Raw genomic sequence first — 12,520 nt, forward strand, 5'->3', positions numbered from 1 at the left:
GGGTGAGGGAATCTTCCCAAGCCTTTCTCTCCATTCTGAGTCCAAAGTCACAACCCTGACCCATTTCCCATTCACGTCCATGGGAACACAGCCAGTTGACTTTAGTGGACGATTGATTGGATCCTTATGGCCTTTCCCCTGACCAAAGGAAAATAATCCCTTACTTGCTAAGGACCAGATTGTGCCTTTGCAATCTGTTACACCTGGGCTAAAGACCAATTCAATAGGTAACTCTCAGTTTTAAGCAACCACTTTAATGTAGACCCAAGGTTTGTTGTACAGTTTAGTAGCCAGATGCGCACAGGTGTTTGAAAAATCAATAAAAGAAATGTCATTCAGTTCATTCATGATTTCATTCCCGGCCCCATTTTTTGACTTATTCAGATAGTATGCGTGAAACTGTACCTCACCAATCATTTGCTTGGGAAACCTTTCTCTTTCATTATTGTCAGTGATAGGCACTAGGGTATTAACGGTGAGTGAATGACGTTATACATCAAAGTATTTGGGATGAGATTGCTATTCAGAATAACTGTGATATAGACACTTAGAAACACACCGCAATATCATTGAGAAAGTCTAGGTGTAGAGAAACCTTAATGAGAAATCACCAAAAGAAATGTATTAAATAACGCCATTTGTGTCAAATTCCATTCTCAGATAGGTGTGATTTCTGTGGCTGGAATGTAACCTTTTGTGTGTAGTATGATTTAAGAACTGGAATTCAAGGAAACTTTTAAAGTGCTAATATTTTTGATGTATTTATACATATTTACACTTCTACCTCGATATAACGCTGTCCTCGGGAGCCAAAAAAATCTTACTGCGTTATAGGTGAAACCGCATTATATCAAACTTGGTTTGATCTGCCAGAGTGCGCAGCACCGCCCCCCCCCTTTCTGGAGCGCTGCTTTACCGCGTTATATCTGAATTCGTGTTATATCGGGTCACATTATATCGGGGTAGAGGTGTATTTGTATATTTACTGTGCCTTCAGTTTTTCTATGGGAGCCAAGCACACCAATCCAAGGATGGATTCTGGCTTTAAGCATAAGACCTTACTTATGAAGAGAGAACTAGAATCTTGCCATCATGTAGCCTTCAGCAACACTGGAAGAAGAAAATAAACAATCCCCATAATGCATAATGGACCAAATCTTGGAAATCCTCATTCAAGCAAAACATCCCTTTAAGTTAATGAGAGGTTGGCCGAAGTATGGACCCCAGTGTCTGATCCTGCTAAGAACATGAGAGGTTAGCTGTTCTGACTCACTAAGCTGAAAGACTAGGATAAGGAAGGACAATTGCAGTAAAGGGTATTTATCATTCAGTAGCTGATGCAGGAATCAGTTACTGGTGGTGGGGGGGACGGAGGGGGGGACCCTTTCGGTATACAACAAGGGTTTTTTTTTAATTGTTTAGAAGCACCTCTAAAGTTGTGTTTTTCTACCAGTGAAACATTTCAACTTTTCAATCCATGTCTCAAAGTACCTGCAGTTCCCATTTCAAGGCAAGCAGGGCAATGAATATTGGAGAGAGAGAGATTCATCTGTATCCAGAGCACTTGATTACATAAAAAAGCTACAAACCTAAACTTGCCTATTCTCGTTTTCCCCACAATCCTTTTGGTGCGCTGAAAATGCTTGGGAGGGCTGTCCGTTTTCCCTACCGCCGGCACAGGGGGCCTGCCTCCTAAGGCAGTGTCTTGATACGCTGGACTGGTTATTTGGGGGTATCTGCCTTCTCACAGAGATTCATTCTGTCCTTTATTTTATTGCGTATGGTAGCAAACTCGTCTCCTGCCTTTCTCGATTGCTGTCTCTGCACTTGACCTTTGGATGAGAAAGCAGGCAAGTAGTTTCCTGCAAAGCTAATGCTCATGACACTTTACCAATGGTCTGGAAGGTGTATAGCGGAAGCCAGAGCCCACCTCTTTTTGGAGACCAACTGCTAGGCTTTCTCAGATGCCTTCTTTGTTTCTGTGTTCTCCACTCTGCCGAACAAGACTCCTGTGTCTGTTTGCAGCCAGAATTCCCTGCTCTGCAGCCAGCCTGGCCATCCTGGGTGCCAGCAGGCTAGACTAAAGCCTTGGTTTGGTTTGGTTTTCCCCCTGCTGCTGAGCAGTTTTACATCCCTTCAGACTTATTGGTGTCACGTTTTTATTTTGATTAAACCAGCCTTGTAAATAATGTGCTTAATAGCCTGCGCCTGCTTCCAGAGAAGCCCAGGGGCTTTTTCCAGTTGGTTCAGAACCGAGTCCTGAATGAGCAGTTTCATCGTGATGCATGTTAGGGACAAGATGGAAACCCGCACATTCTACACAAACTGCCTAAACGCCAGATGAGTTTTATTATAGGTAGATGCATCTTAAGGTGTTCTGGCTTGATGGCAAGTTAATGAGAAGGAATACAATTTTGTGGAGGTGGCCAATTCAAGGGATTAGAAGTGGGATATGAAGCGTTCACCTCTAGGTCACTAATTCAGACTCAGGCCAGGAAGCTGTCACTTTCTGATGTTTGGCCTGTGTGAAAGGTACACAATGCTGGGTGTGGTACAAGGATCCAGATAGATAAGTGAAAAGAGTTAATTGTGTCTGTCCTGTGCCTAGAGGACGAGTGTCCATTTTACAAAAAACACCACTAGGGGAGACACCAAACTGGTAGGTCAGTTTGCTGGCAGTGTCAATGGAGAAGCCAAGGAATGCCCTGGCATAGAAACTAAACTACCCTCCCCATAGGGGCAGGTCCCTCCTGGTCAGGTTTGAGGCCCATTGCCTCAGTGTGGGTGAAGCTTGTGGTGCTGTTGCGCGTCATGCCTGTGCTCTCTGGTGCTGGGCTGTTTTTGACCTCAGCTGGAAAGATGGACACAGCCATACAAGGAGGTCTTCCCGAAGGAACAACGTTGGCCCACTATTCAGTCAGAGGAAAGGCCATGAAAATAGATCTGCTAAGAGGGGGTGGGGTCAAATGTGTAAGAGCTGGAGAGAGACAAGGTGGGTGAGGAAATTAATATATTTTATTGGACTGCCTTCTGTTGGTGGAGGAGACGAGCTTTACAGCATCAGAAGTTGGTCCAATAAAAGATATATCTTCACCTCTTCCTCCTCCCCTCGTATCTTGGGATCAACACGGCTGTAACAACACTGCAAATGATAAAAGCTTGCCAGTGGGCAATGCCAAGCAGACAGCACCCTGTGAAACATTGGGGGAGTCAATAGATGCCACCTGAGGCACTCTGCTGGAATGGGTGAGATAATTGCCTCTCTCAGGCAGTACATCAGACATGCCTATCCAAGGAACAGTGGCAATGCGTGGTATGGGACTATATTTTGGATCGATGGTGCATTTCTTGGCAGATAGACAACTTACTGCATCCCCCAGCCCAGTGGCTCTCCCTTGTGGTCCAAGCAGCATCCAGCTGCATCCCATGTGACAGTCTCAGAACCATACAGGTAGTATATATATTGAATGGAAGCAGCCCACATAGCACATAGAGAGCTGCATATGCAGCCCACAGTGGTAAAGAGGTACCAAAAGAACCTCCTTCATTATAACAGGACATATTGTGGTCACGGGCAGTTTAACTGACATCCCTCCAGGTGTGGCTTCTTGAGCTCCCCATCTTGCCTCTGTGGAGCTCAAGAACAAGCAGCATGCCCGCTGGTTATGGCCTGCCCTCTTTATCCTCTTGATGGTGGACGGATGCACTTGATGTCTCTGGGTGCTGCTGCCATGATAAAGTGGCTAAATCACTTACCCCATTCTGATTTGTTGTTTGCGCTGCCAGAGGCCATATGCTAGAAAAAGCACAAAGGATACAGCCCCACTCTGTGATCGAGCTTCTGCCTATTGGATTTGAAGGTGGCCAATGCCCGGAGGAGGTGAACAAGGAGGTGCTAGGACTGAATTGAGTTTTCAGTGGAGTGATTGAGCAAGTGGTGGATTGATAGCGCTGCATTGTCTTAAAGCAAATAGAAAAAGGACAAAAAACATTTGGATAGTGCAAGTAGCTTATATTGTGAAACCACACGTTCATAACAACATTTCCTATTCTATATTTGGTTGCCTTTTGTATTGGCATCCCTAAAAAAAAAAAAAACCCCTAGTGACATTCAGGGGAATTGTGGATGCTCAAAGAATGCCAGGCCAAGTTCTTTTGAAGCACTGGTTTATGGGTGAGTCTATTAATATCAGCTTCCTTCTAATCCATTTTCTTTTTGGTCCTACAGGTGCTTGTGTCTACCAAGGCTCGTCGTTTGAGGTAGGTGAACCGTAATATGTTTCATGGTTACCTTGAGGTTGATAGGCTGCACTTATGACTCAACAAGTTTTGTCAGTGCCACATGACTTCCGTGGCACAAATGGTAGTGATGCTTTCATTAATATGCAATGGGGTGAAATCGTGGCCCCGCTGAAATCCATTGCAAAATTACTATTGACTTCACCGGGGTCAAGATTTCACCCATGGTCTTTGTCAACCCCAGCAGGCTACTGTTGGGCAAGACTCCACGCATATTTACAAATTTGGCTCTTTGTTTGTCCTGTGCATTTTAAACATTGTGATTCAGGAATGTGCAAAACAAGACAGGCCAGCTTGTGTTGTCTAAAATCTTCCTGTATATTCTGCATGCATTTGATGTTTTGCTATGAGTGATGATTGTTTAACACTTTTCTTCTGGAAAACTTCATATTCATTGTGTGCTGTGACTTCTCCTTTTTTAAACGAAAAGTATGACTTCTGCATTTTTTTTGCTGTGACAAAACCATGATTTCTCCATTTGATTGTCATTTTTCACAATTGCAAATAATCCACCTTAATCGTTGGGCAGATATGTGATGTAGGGAATCTCATGCAAATAGTACTTTTCCATACGATATTTGGCTGTCTCAATTTGATACTCAAACCGTAAAAAGAAATTGACAAGAACATTGCTCCTGAAGTGCTTACACACAGGCGTGCTATCACAACGGAACTACACAATGATTTGTTGTTGTAGAATCTAACGTAGTGTGCATCATGTTTATTTGTAAGCTAGATTGGGTTTATATGTTTTCTTTCCCTGAATACCCTCCTCCAGCAAAGTTACTGCAGTGTCTTTAGAATCTATAACTATTGTATAACCTCAATTTCTATAGGAGTTGGGTTCTTTTTGCCTTCCAACCTTGACATTGACCCTTTTAAAGTTCTCCTGCACGAAGGGGGAAATGAAATGGACTTGATTTACACCACCGTGTCTTTGGTGGATGGCTTGGTGAAAAGCCGAAGCAGATTGCGTTCATTTGTTTCCGTTAATAATACACTGTGGAGCATCACAGTGTTTTAAAGGAGATTGAAAAGTCTGTCTACACTCCATCAACTCTAATACATTGTGTGACAGATCATTCTCTTCTAAACTCATTTTCTCTCAATAAGGACTGTAATATAATGAAACTAAGGGGACGGGAAATGTGATGCTCATCTATGTCACCGCATGATGATGACGTGTGTGACATTTACAATTCAAATTTTTTTTTTTGGCTTTGTACGCTTGTGTAAATGATGGAGTTGATGTAGATGCAGACTAAATTGAAGGTTGTTTTTGTTTAAATGATAGAAATTAAGGGTCAGTTATGGAAACCCTTACTCACTGTACGTAATTTCTTAGTATGTTGATGTCAGTGTTGATTACTCATGGCGTAGGATACTACTCGGTGTGTGTAAAGGTATACAGCTCTTAAAGCAGCTTTGATTTAAAAAAAATGCTTCCCTGGGGAGAAAAGTCCTAGATTTTGTTTGGCTTGAGAATTGTACACGTGTGTAGTTATTCTGTAGTGTAACCTTCATGGAAATGTCCCTATGAAGAAGGAAAAAAAGTATATTAGCATTGTACTGGTGTTGGTATTTTTCAACATGTTACTACTTGTAGAAAAATACCAGGTAAAGTTATAGGGTTAGTTATAACCAGGTCAAGATGTGTGCTAACAAGACATACACTGCCTGGCACCACTGAAAGGGAGAAAGACAAGCTGCATGCTGTTTTTTGGATTCTTTCAGAATCCCAGTTTGTTGAAAAGCAATACGATATTGTTTGTAGTAGCTCCCACAGCATGCAAGGTGCTCTCTGAACACAGCTGGAGACAACAACTTTCACATTGTGAGTGCTGCTAAGGACAAAAACGATAAGACAATAATAGCAACAATTCCTGAAATCCTTGCCCTGAGGAACATATAACTTAAAAAGACAAAGATACACTAAGGATGGGAGAGAAGGATGAAACATACAAGCGACATAATCAGGAGGAGGATGGGCACCCGACTTATTTCTTTGCTTTGTTGTTGGAGCTGTATGAACAGAAATGTGTGCCCATCCAAGGCCTCACTGATACCCGTGGAGCTCCTTGCAGGCACAGGGGCACCGTTAACATCAGTGAGGCTCTGAATGGATGCACTGCTCCACCCAGTGCAGGTTGGGGGTCCAAATCCCTCCTCCCTGCCTTCTGCCACACATTGCTCTTGCTTGTTTTTCTCCCACCTTAGTTTCCAGATACCACTCCAGTGTCCTTAAGCACTTCCCTCCCAGCACTGGCCCGTCTCACTCCAAGCAGTCCACTCATGAAATAGGTAGAAGACTTAGACAGCTAGTTTCTTGTAGGTATTGTGAAGTGCATGATAAAGAAATTGATTATTTTGCTGCTGCTGTACCTGCGTCCTAAGCATCTCTGGCTGTGTACAGGAGTCACTGCTGAAAAGAGAAATTCTATGCAGAGAAAGCATTTGGATAGGTTTCCCCCTACCCCAGCGGGGAAATCAAGGAGAAATCTAATTACATTATTTCCTTCAGAGAGGGATCGCTCCAAACCTGCAAAATCTCATAGAAAACAGGATTTTTCAGCCATTTCCAAACTTAAGGCTAATATTTGTAACGAACGGTAGCTCTTCAGTTTGAAAAAATAGCTCTGCATTAAAGATAGTGCCTAGGGAGAGGCTGTCGTCTTTCATTGATTTGTACATCGACCATTCTTATTTTAAGACTTCTATCTATAAGAGTCTCAAATGGTACAGTGTGCCTGAGACTAGCAAACACTGCTTTTTTTTTTTTATCGGTTCTTGTACACATTAATAAACAGTGTCACTTGCAGCCTTCTAAAGCTATACAGCTCTTTTAGAAGCATTAACCATCTCTATAACGTTTCTAGGTGGGTGGATGGGGGGAAAAAGACATGAAGGTTAAATGGCTTTCTTGAGATGACAGTGGTAATTAGAACTTAGGAGTGCACAGTTTACAGTCCTGTGGTCAGAGGCCTAGACCATACCCCTGTGAAATACTCCAATTGATTTTAGTTACACCTATACAATATACTTGAACAAATGAATATTTTGCACAAGTTCAGCAGCAGTAGAAAAATAGCACAAATCCTGTTCTTTATTAGTTGTTGTGAATTACTCAGGAGGTTTCATTTTTTTTTAACTCGATGAAAACCATTTGTATGTCAGTGGATTTACAATATTTTATTAGGCTTTCTGCATATTCAAAGCAGTACAGTTTGACAAGCAATAACCAGAAGTAATATAGTAAAGCTACAAAGAGTGCCATTTTCTTGGCACCTTGCATGTAATTACAAGCAAAATAAAAATAGATCTGGCAGCAGCAGATTATATGGGAGACCTACAACAATATATGGAATAAAAAAGTATTTGCTATCTAAAAGCTGGCTCCTATTGAGAATTGTCCATCCAAGAACTTGTAGTGGGAAGGGGAAATTCCCAGCAATGTGAGGTAATGAAACTAGTATTTATTAACCGCCTCTTGTAGCTGTAGAAAGCTCTGTATCTTAATTGCATACAGTCAATAGACCCAGTCAGTGCTACATAAATCAACTGTCTGTGGTGTCCCAGTCCTGAAGATAAAGATGCATATAACACATCTGAAACCCCAAGGTGAAGATAAACCACTGCAATTCAGTCTGTTAATCTTTTATTAACACTCCCAAAGAATGATTGTCAGCTCTGGACAGGAACGTTTTGTGAACCAAATTCTGAACTGTTATCCTGGTGTAAATCTGGAGCGGCTTAACTGACACCAGTGGGGATGGTCTTTCAGCTGAGGCACTGGATTGGGCGTTCAAGAGATCTGGGTTCAGGTCTTGGCTCTGCCACAGTCGTCCTATGTGACCCAGGACCCTTTTTGCCTCAGTTTCTCTCCTTTCCCACAGATCTTCAGCCTTCACGGAAGGCCTAGCCCTGCTTGTTCTCTGTACTTTGACCATTGCTTTCCTTGGTGCTGCTGTCGGTCTCTATGACGACCACAGGTGGCATCAGTGGAACTGTGCTCACCAGTGACCCTCTCACATGCTCTGTTGTGTGCTGGTTCTGACCCATACCACTTGGAGGTGAGGTAGGGTGACCAGACAGCAAGTGTGAAAAATCGGGACAGGAGGTTGGGGGTAATAGGAGCCTATATAAGAAAAAGACCCAAAAATAAGGACTGTCCCTATAAAATCGGGACATCTGGTCACCCTAAGGTGGGGTGTGCAGAATCAGTAATTCATCGAACAGCAGTGCACATTTTGCTGCCTATACAAATAACCGGCTCGGTTTAGTTAGTGGGAAGTCCCCATCTGGACTGGAGCACCATTTAATAGGCATCCTGGAATCGCCTAATGAGTACGTGTCCTGGGTTTTTCATCCTTGTGAAACAAACATGCTTACCCTGGTACAGGTAGAATATTTTATGAATAGAGGAAAAAGTGCTGCTCCTAAGAAACCTTCCCACTCCCAGTAATTAAATTCCTCAAACTGTTTTGCAAGAGGGAGGAAGGATTATTTACAAAAGCAGGGAACACCATCAGTCTAAGTCTGTAATTTTTCCCACCCCCGCCCTGTTGGTATTGGTTATCTTGGACTTCTGCTGTGTGGTGAAAGCATGTTTGATGTTGCCTGGAATTTTACTGACTCTTTTCTTCTAACTCTGTAATCAAGATGAAGGGGCAGGAAGCGGGGCAGGTGGAACTCAAAGGCTGTTTTAAGAAAAACAGGAACAGGCTGACAATTATTTCTCTTGAAGACAGTGAGGCCTCTTGCAGATACAACAGCTGGGAAAGTGACCTTAATTACTTGAAGATGGCACAGACAGGAGGGAGACTGAGGGCTGAGGCTGATAGTAGCACAGAACAATCTGAGTGTTTATGGAAGAATAGATTCAGGTTTAAAACAGGTCAGTAATTACTACATGACAACAGGAATCTAAAATATACACTTTTTTTTTCTTATTCTGCTTTTGTTTAGGGGAGATTAGAATGTAAATGCTAACCAGTTCATTAGGATAGACTATGAGAGTGTATAAGCAGTGCTTCTAGCATAAGCTATTGATTACTAATATTGCAATAGCACCTAGATTACTCAGACGAGATGGGGGGCCCCCTTTGGACCAACAGTTATACAAACACATGGCAAGAGACAGTCTCTTACCTGAAGAGCTTACAGTCTAAACAGACAAGACAGACGGAGGCTGGGGAAGAAGAAAGGATTGTTATCCCCCATTTTACAGATTGGAAATTGAAGCACGGAGAAATTAAGTGACATGCCCATGGTCAGAGAGGAAGACTGAGCTGGGGATTGAACCCTGATCTCTTGAGTCCTAGCACAGTTTTTTAACCACAAGCTTCCTCTCTGGGGTGTATATTTGTCCCTGCAATATGTACTCTCAACCCCTGTTAGCTTTATGGGAGTATTGTATGTGTATTGAGGGAAGACTGTTCCACAAGGAATGGACTTTTAATTCAAGTTTTATTTCTTTACTAGTCACTTGGATCATTTTCTGAACCAGAACTTTATAGTACTCTGAGATCAGCTGGTCATCAAATGCCAAAGTCTGCATTGCTCTTTGGTGTTAATGAAACCAGGGACAGATAGAGGATACAGATCATATTGCAGCATTTATTGAGCGTCATTACGGTAGAACTGGGTTATCTATTGAAAACAGTTACTCCTCTGAAAGATCTGGTCATTGTCATATTTCACTGCATAGCAAGGCCGTCTTTTGTAAGGATTTATATGAAGCTGAGATATAGACGTTAGTGTAAGTGAAAATAGAATAGAGCCTGGAGGGTTAGTTAAGAAGTGGGGAAGAAAAGTATAATGAGTCTACAGCCAACAGAAACCAACAGAAATACCCAAATTCATTACTGTACAGCAGCTCTGCAGCTGTACGTGATCCTTGCATAGTTGCATTCATCAAGGCAGTAAGATGTGTGACCTAGCTGTTGTGTTCCTATGTTTTGTATACGATTTATTTTTGCAGCGTATGAAAAATAAAGCTAAAGCAATGAAGTATAATGGCGAAGGGGGATTGTGAACTCAGTGGGAAGAATATTAAGTGGGAAGAGTAGGTGCTTCTCTGCATGCTATGAAGACAGCAGAACTTATACCAGGTACATTGTTGTGCTTGTTTCAGCAGGGGTTTGTGTGTGTGTGTGTGTGTGTTTGTTTTGACTGTCAGCAGGATTTTCATATTTGTGTGTCATTCAAATATGGGCAGTGTTCAGCCTGTACCTACAAATCTATATCTCTCTGTCTTTTCTTTACCATGGGCCTCATTCTGTCTAGCAATTTCACGACTGGATGTAATCAGGCTGGATCCAAATAGTAAATGAGGTTGGCTTTATAGGTATTTGAGAACTAAATTCTCCACCTGGAACCGCAGAATCTGAACAGCCAGCAACTATAGGTAAAGGCAGGAAATAAAATAGCCGACTGCCTCAGTTCCTGGATTTGAACGGTAGGGATGGTTGTCATCCTCAGAGATCCGTTGTGAGCATTGGTCATTTAATATAATATTGAACTTATTATAGCGCAGTAAGTGCACATTGTGCTTCACAGAAATAAAATCAACTCGGGTCCAGATTCTTGGCGACACGGTAGCTGCTTTGCAGCAGTCTGTCAGTGCAAAACAGCCTCAGGTGCCGACTCCGGGGGTGCTCCGGGGCTCAGCACCCACAAGGCCGGATTAATCTTTTGTGGGCCCTAGCGCCCTGATCATGGCCCCTCCACTTGCGCTCCACCCCGAGGTCCCACTCGCGCTCCACCCCGAGGCCCCGCCTGCGCTCCACCACGAGGCCCTTCCCCCACTTAATCTCTTCCCCTGAGGCTCTGCCCAGTGCTTGCACGGGGGGCGGGAGGGGGCGGAGAGGAGCACACACTGGCAAAACAAACATCCGGGCCTGTGAAAGCAGCCATAGACCTGCTCCTCTGGCCCGTGGCAGATTCCTCCAGTGAAGAGGAATTCTCTGGTGTAGGGTAGCTATGGCAGGTACTGATCCCAGCTACTCCCCTCTCAGTTCCTGGTGTAATATGCATGCCCTACAGGTGTTCTTCTTTACCCAGGGGAATGGGCTGACAGCTGGCTAGCCCTAGGTTCTGGAGGAGGGGAGTAAAAATGACTTTGCTGCCTCTCCAGTCCCCCAAATAAACACCCGTTGGTGGCAGGGACAGCTCAGATGCATCCCAGGATCTGGCCCAGGCTATCTTGCTCAAAGAGCTTACAAGGAGGGAGGGAAGGGGGTTACATCAGATAAGAGATGATGTGCAACAAAACCAAACAAATCATGAGTTGTCTGGGTGTCTTTTTGAAAAAAAGGGCAGGAATTGATGGTGTCGGAGTGAAAGTCAGCTGGATGGAGATACCCTAACTGCAGGGCAGATAGTGAGCTCGAGTGGCGGGTAGGGTGCATGGGGGATACCATGACTGCAGGCTGTGAGCGCTGAGGGGAGGAGTGACGGAGCAGTGTGGCTGCTTGGTGAAGGGGTGGGGTAGGAGTGTGTAAGATGGGATAGCAAGAATGCTGATGGGGGAAGAAGACCAGGAGCAGCAAGGCAGGAGAGTGGGCAAAGCGTAAGGCATGAGAGGTGGGTCAGGGACACGTAGGGCCTTGATAGTGGGGATGAGCAGTTTGAACTTGATGCTGAAAGACAAGAAGGCAGGGACGGTAAGGAGAAGAGATTGTGGATATGGGGGAGGCTCAGGATTAGGACAGATGCTGCCAGCAGGTAGGAAGCAGCAGGGAAAGAGGTGAAGAGAACATGTGTTGGAGCATGAGGGTGACGGGGGATGAAGGGAGCAGATGGAACAAGGGGAAGAGGTGCAATTAGTGGGAGCGGATGAGATGAGTGCGGGGAGGGATGGGAAGTGATGGTGAGGAGGAAGAGAGCAGGGAGATGGAAAGAAGGGACAGGTAGAACAGCGAAGAAGAAACTAGCAATTACGGCCAATGAGCTGGCAGAACAATTAAGCAGTGAACCGGCAGTTGGTGTGCAGTTAAAAGCAATGAACTGGCAATTAACACTCAACAGAAGTAGTGACCAGACAATTGATAATCAAATCATAGGCAGTACGTAAGCAAAGAACAGGCAGCTCATAAGCAATCCTATAAAGTGGCCAGTAGTGAAGTAAAGAGCAAAGCAACAAAAATACTTGGTAGGGGCCCGGAGCAAGTAGGTGGCTGTTGAGGTGTGTCTGGGCATCCCACAGGACAAAACTATCTCT

At 43.9% G+C, this 12,520-nt stretch overlaps 1 protein-coding gene and 1 long non-coding RNA gene across 4 annotated transcripts in view; one reads left to right on the forward strand and one right to left on the reverse strand.

The window, feature by feature from the left end:
• The window catches only part of FRAS1 (Fraser extracellular matrix complex subunit 1), a 320,933-nt gene that overhangs the window by 4,647 nt on the left and 303,766 nt on the right, over positions 1–12,520 (forward strand). The window contains exon 2 of the mRNA XM_039540816.1: positions 4,229–4,260. Coding sequence (XP_039396750.1) covers positions 4,229–4,260 — 32 coding nt within the window. The remainder of the gene's footprint in view (positions 1–4,228; positions 4,261–12,520) is intronic.
• LOC120406269 overlaps positions 1–12,520 on the reverse strand; it is a 70,624-nt gene that overhangs the window by 1,057 nt on the left and 57,047 nt on the right. For 2 of the 3 annotated variants that reach the window (XR_005599189.1, XR_005599185.1), the window contains one exon: positions 4,992–5,833. The exons of the other annotated variant lie outside the window; for it this stretch is intronic. This is a non-coding gene — a long non-coding RNA (uncharacterized LOC120406269). Of the gene's footprint in view, positions 1–4,991; positions 5,834–12,520 lie in introns of those variants that run through there. 3 annotated transcript variants of the gene reach the window in all.

This window comes from Mauremys reevesii, linkage group 5 (genome assembly GCF_016161935.1).
Source record: "Mauremys reevesii isolate NIE-2019 linkage group 5, ASM1616193v1, whole genome shotgun sequence".
Taxonomy (NCBI): Eukaryota; Metazoa; Chordata; order Testudines; family Geoemydidae; genus Mauremys; species Mauremys reevesii.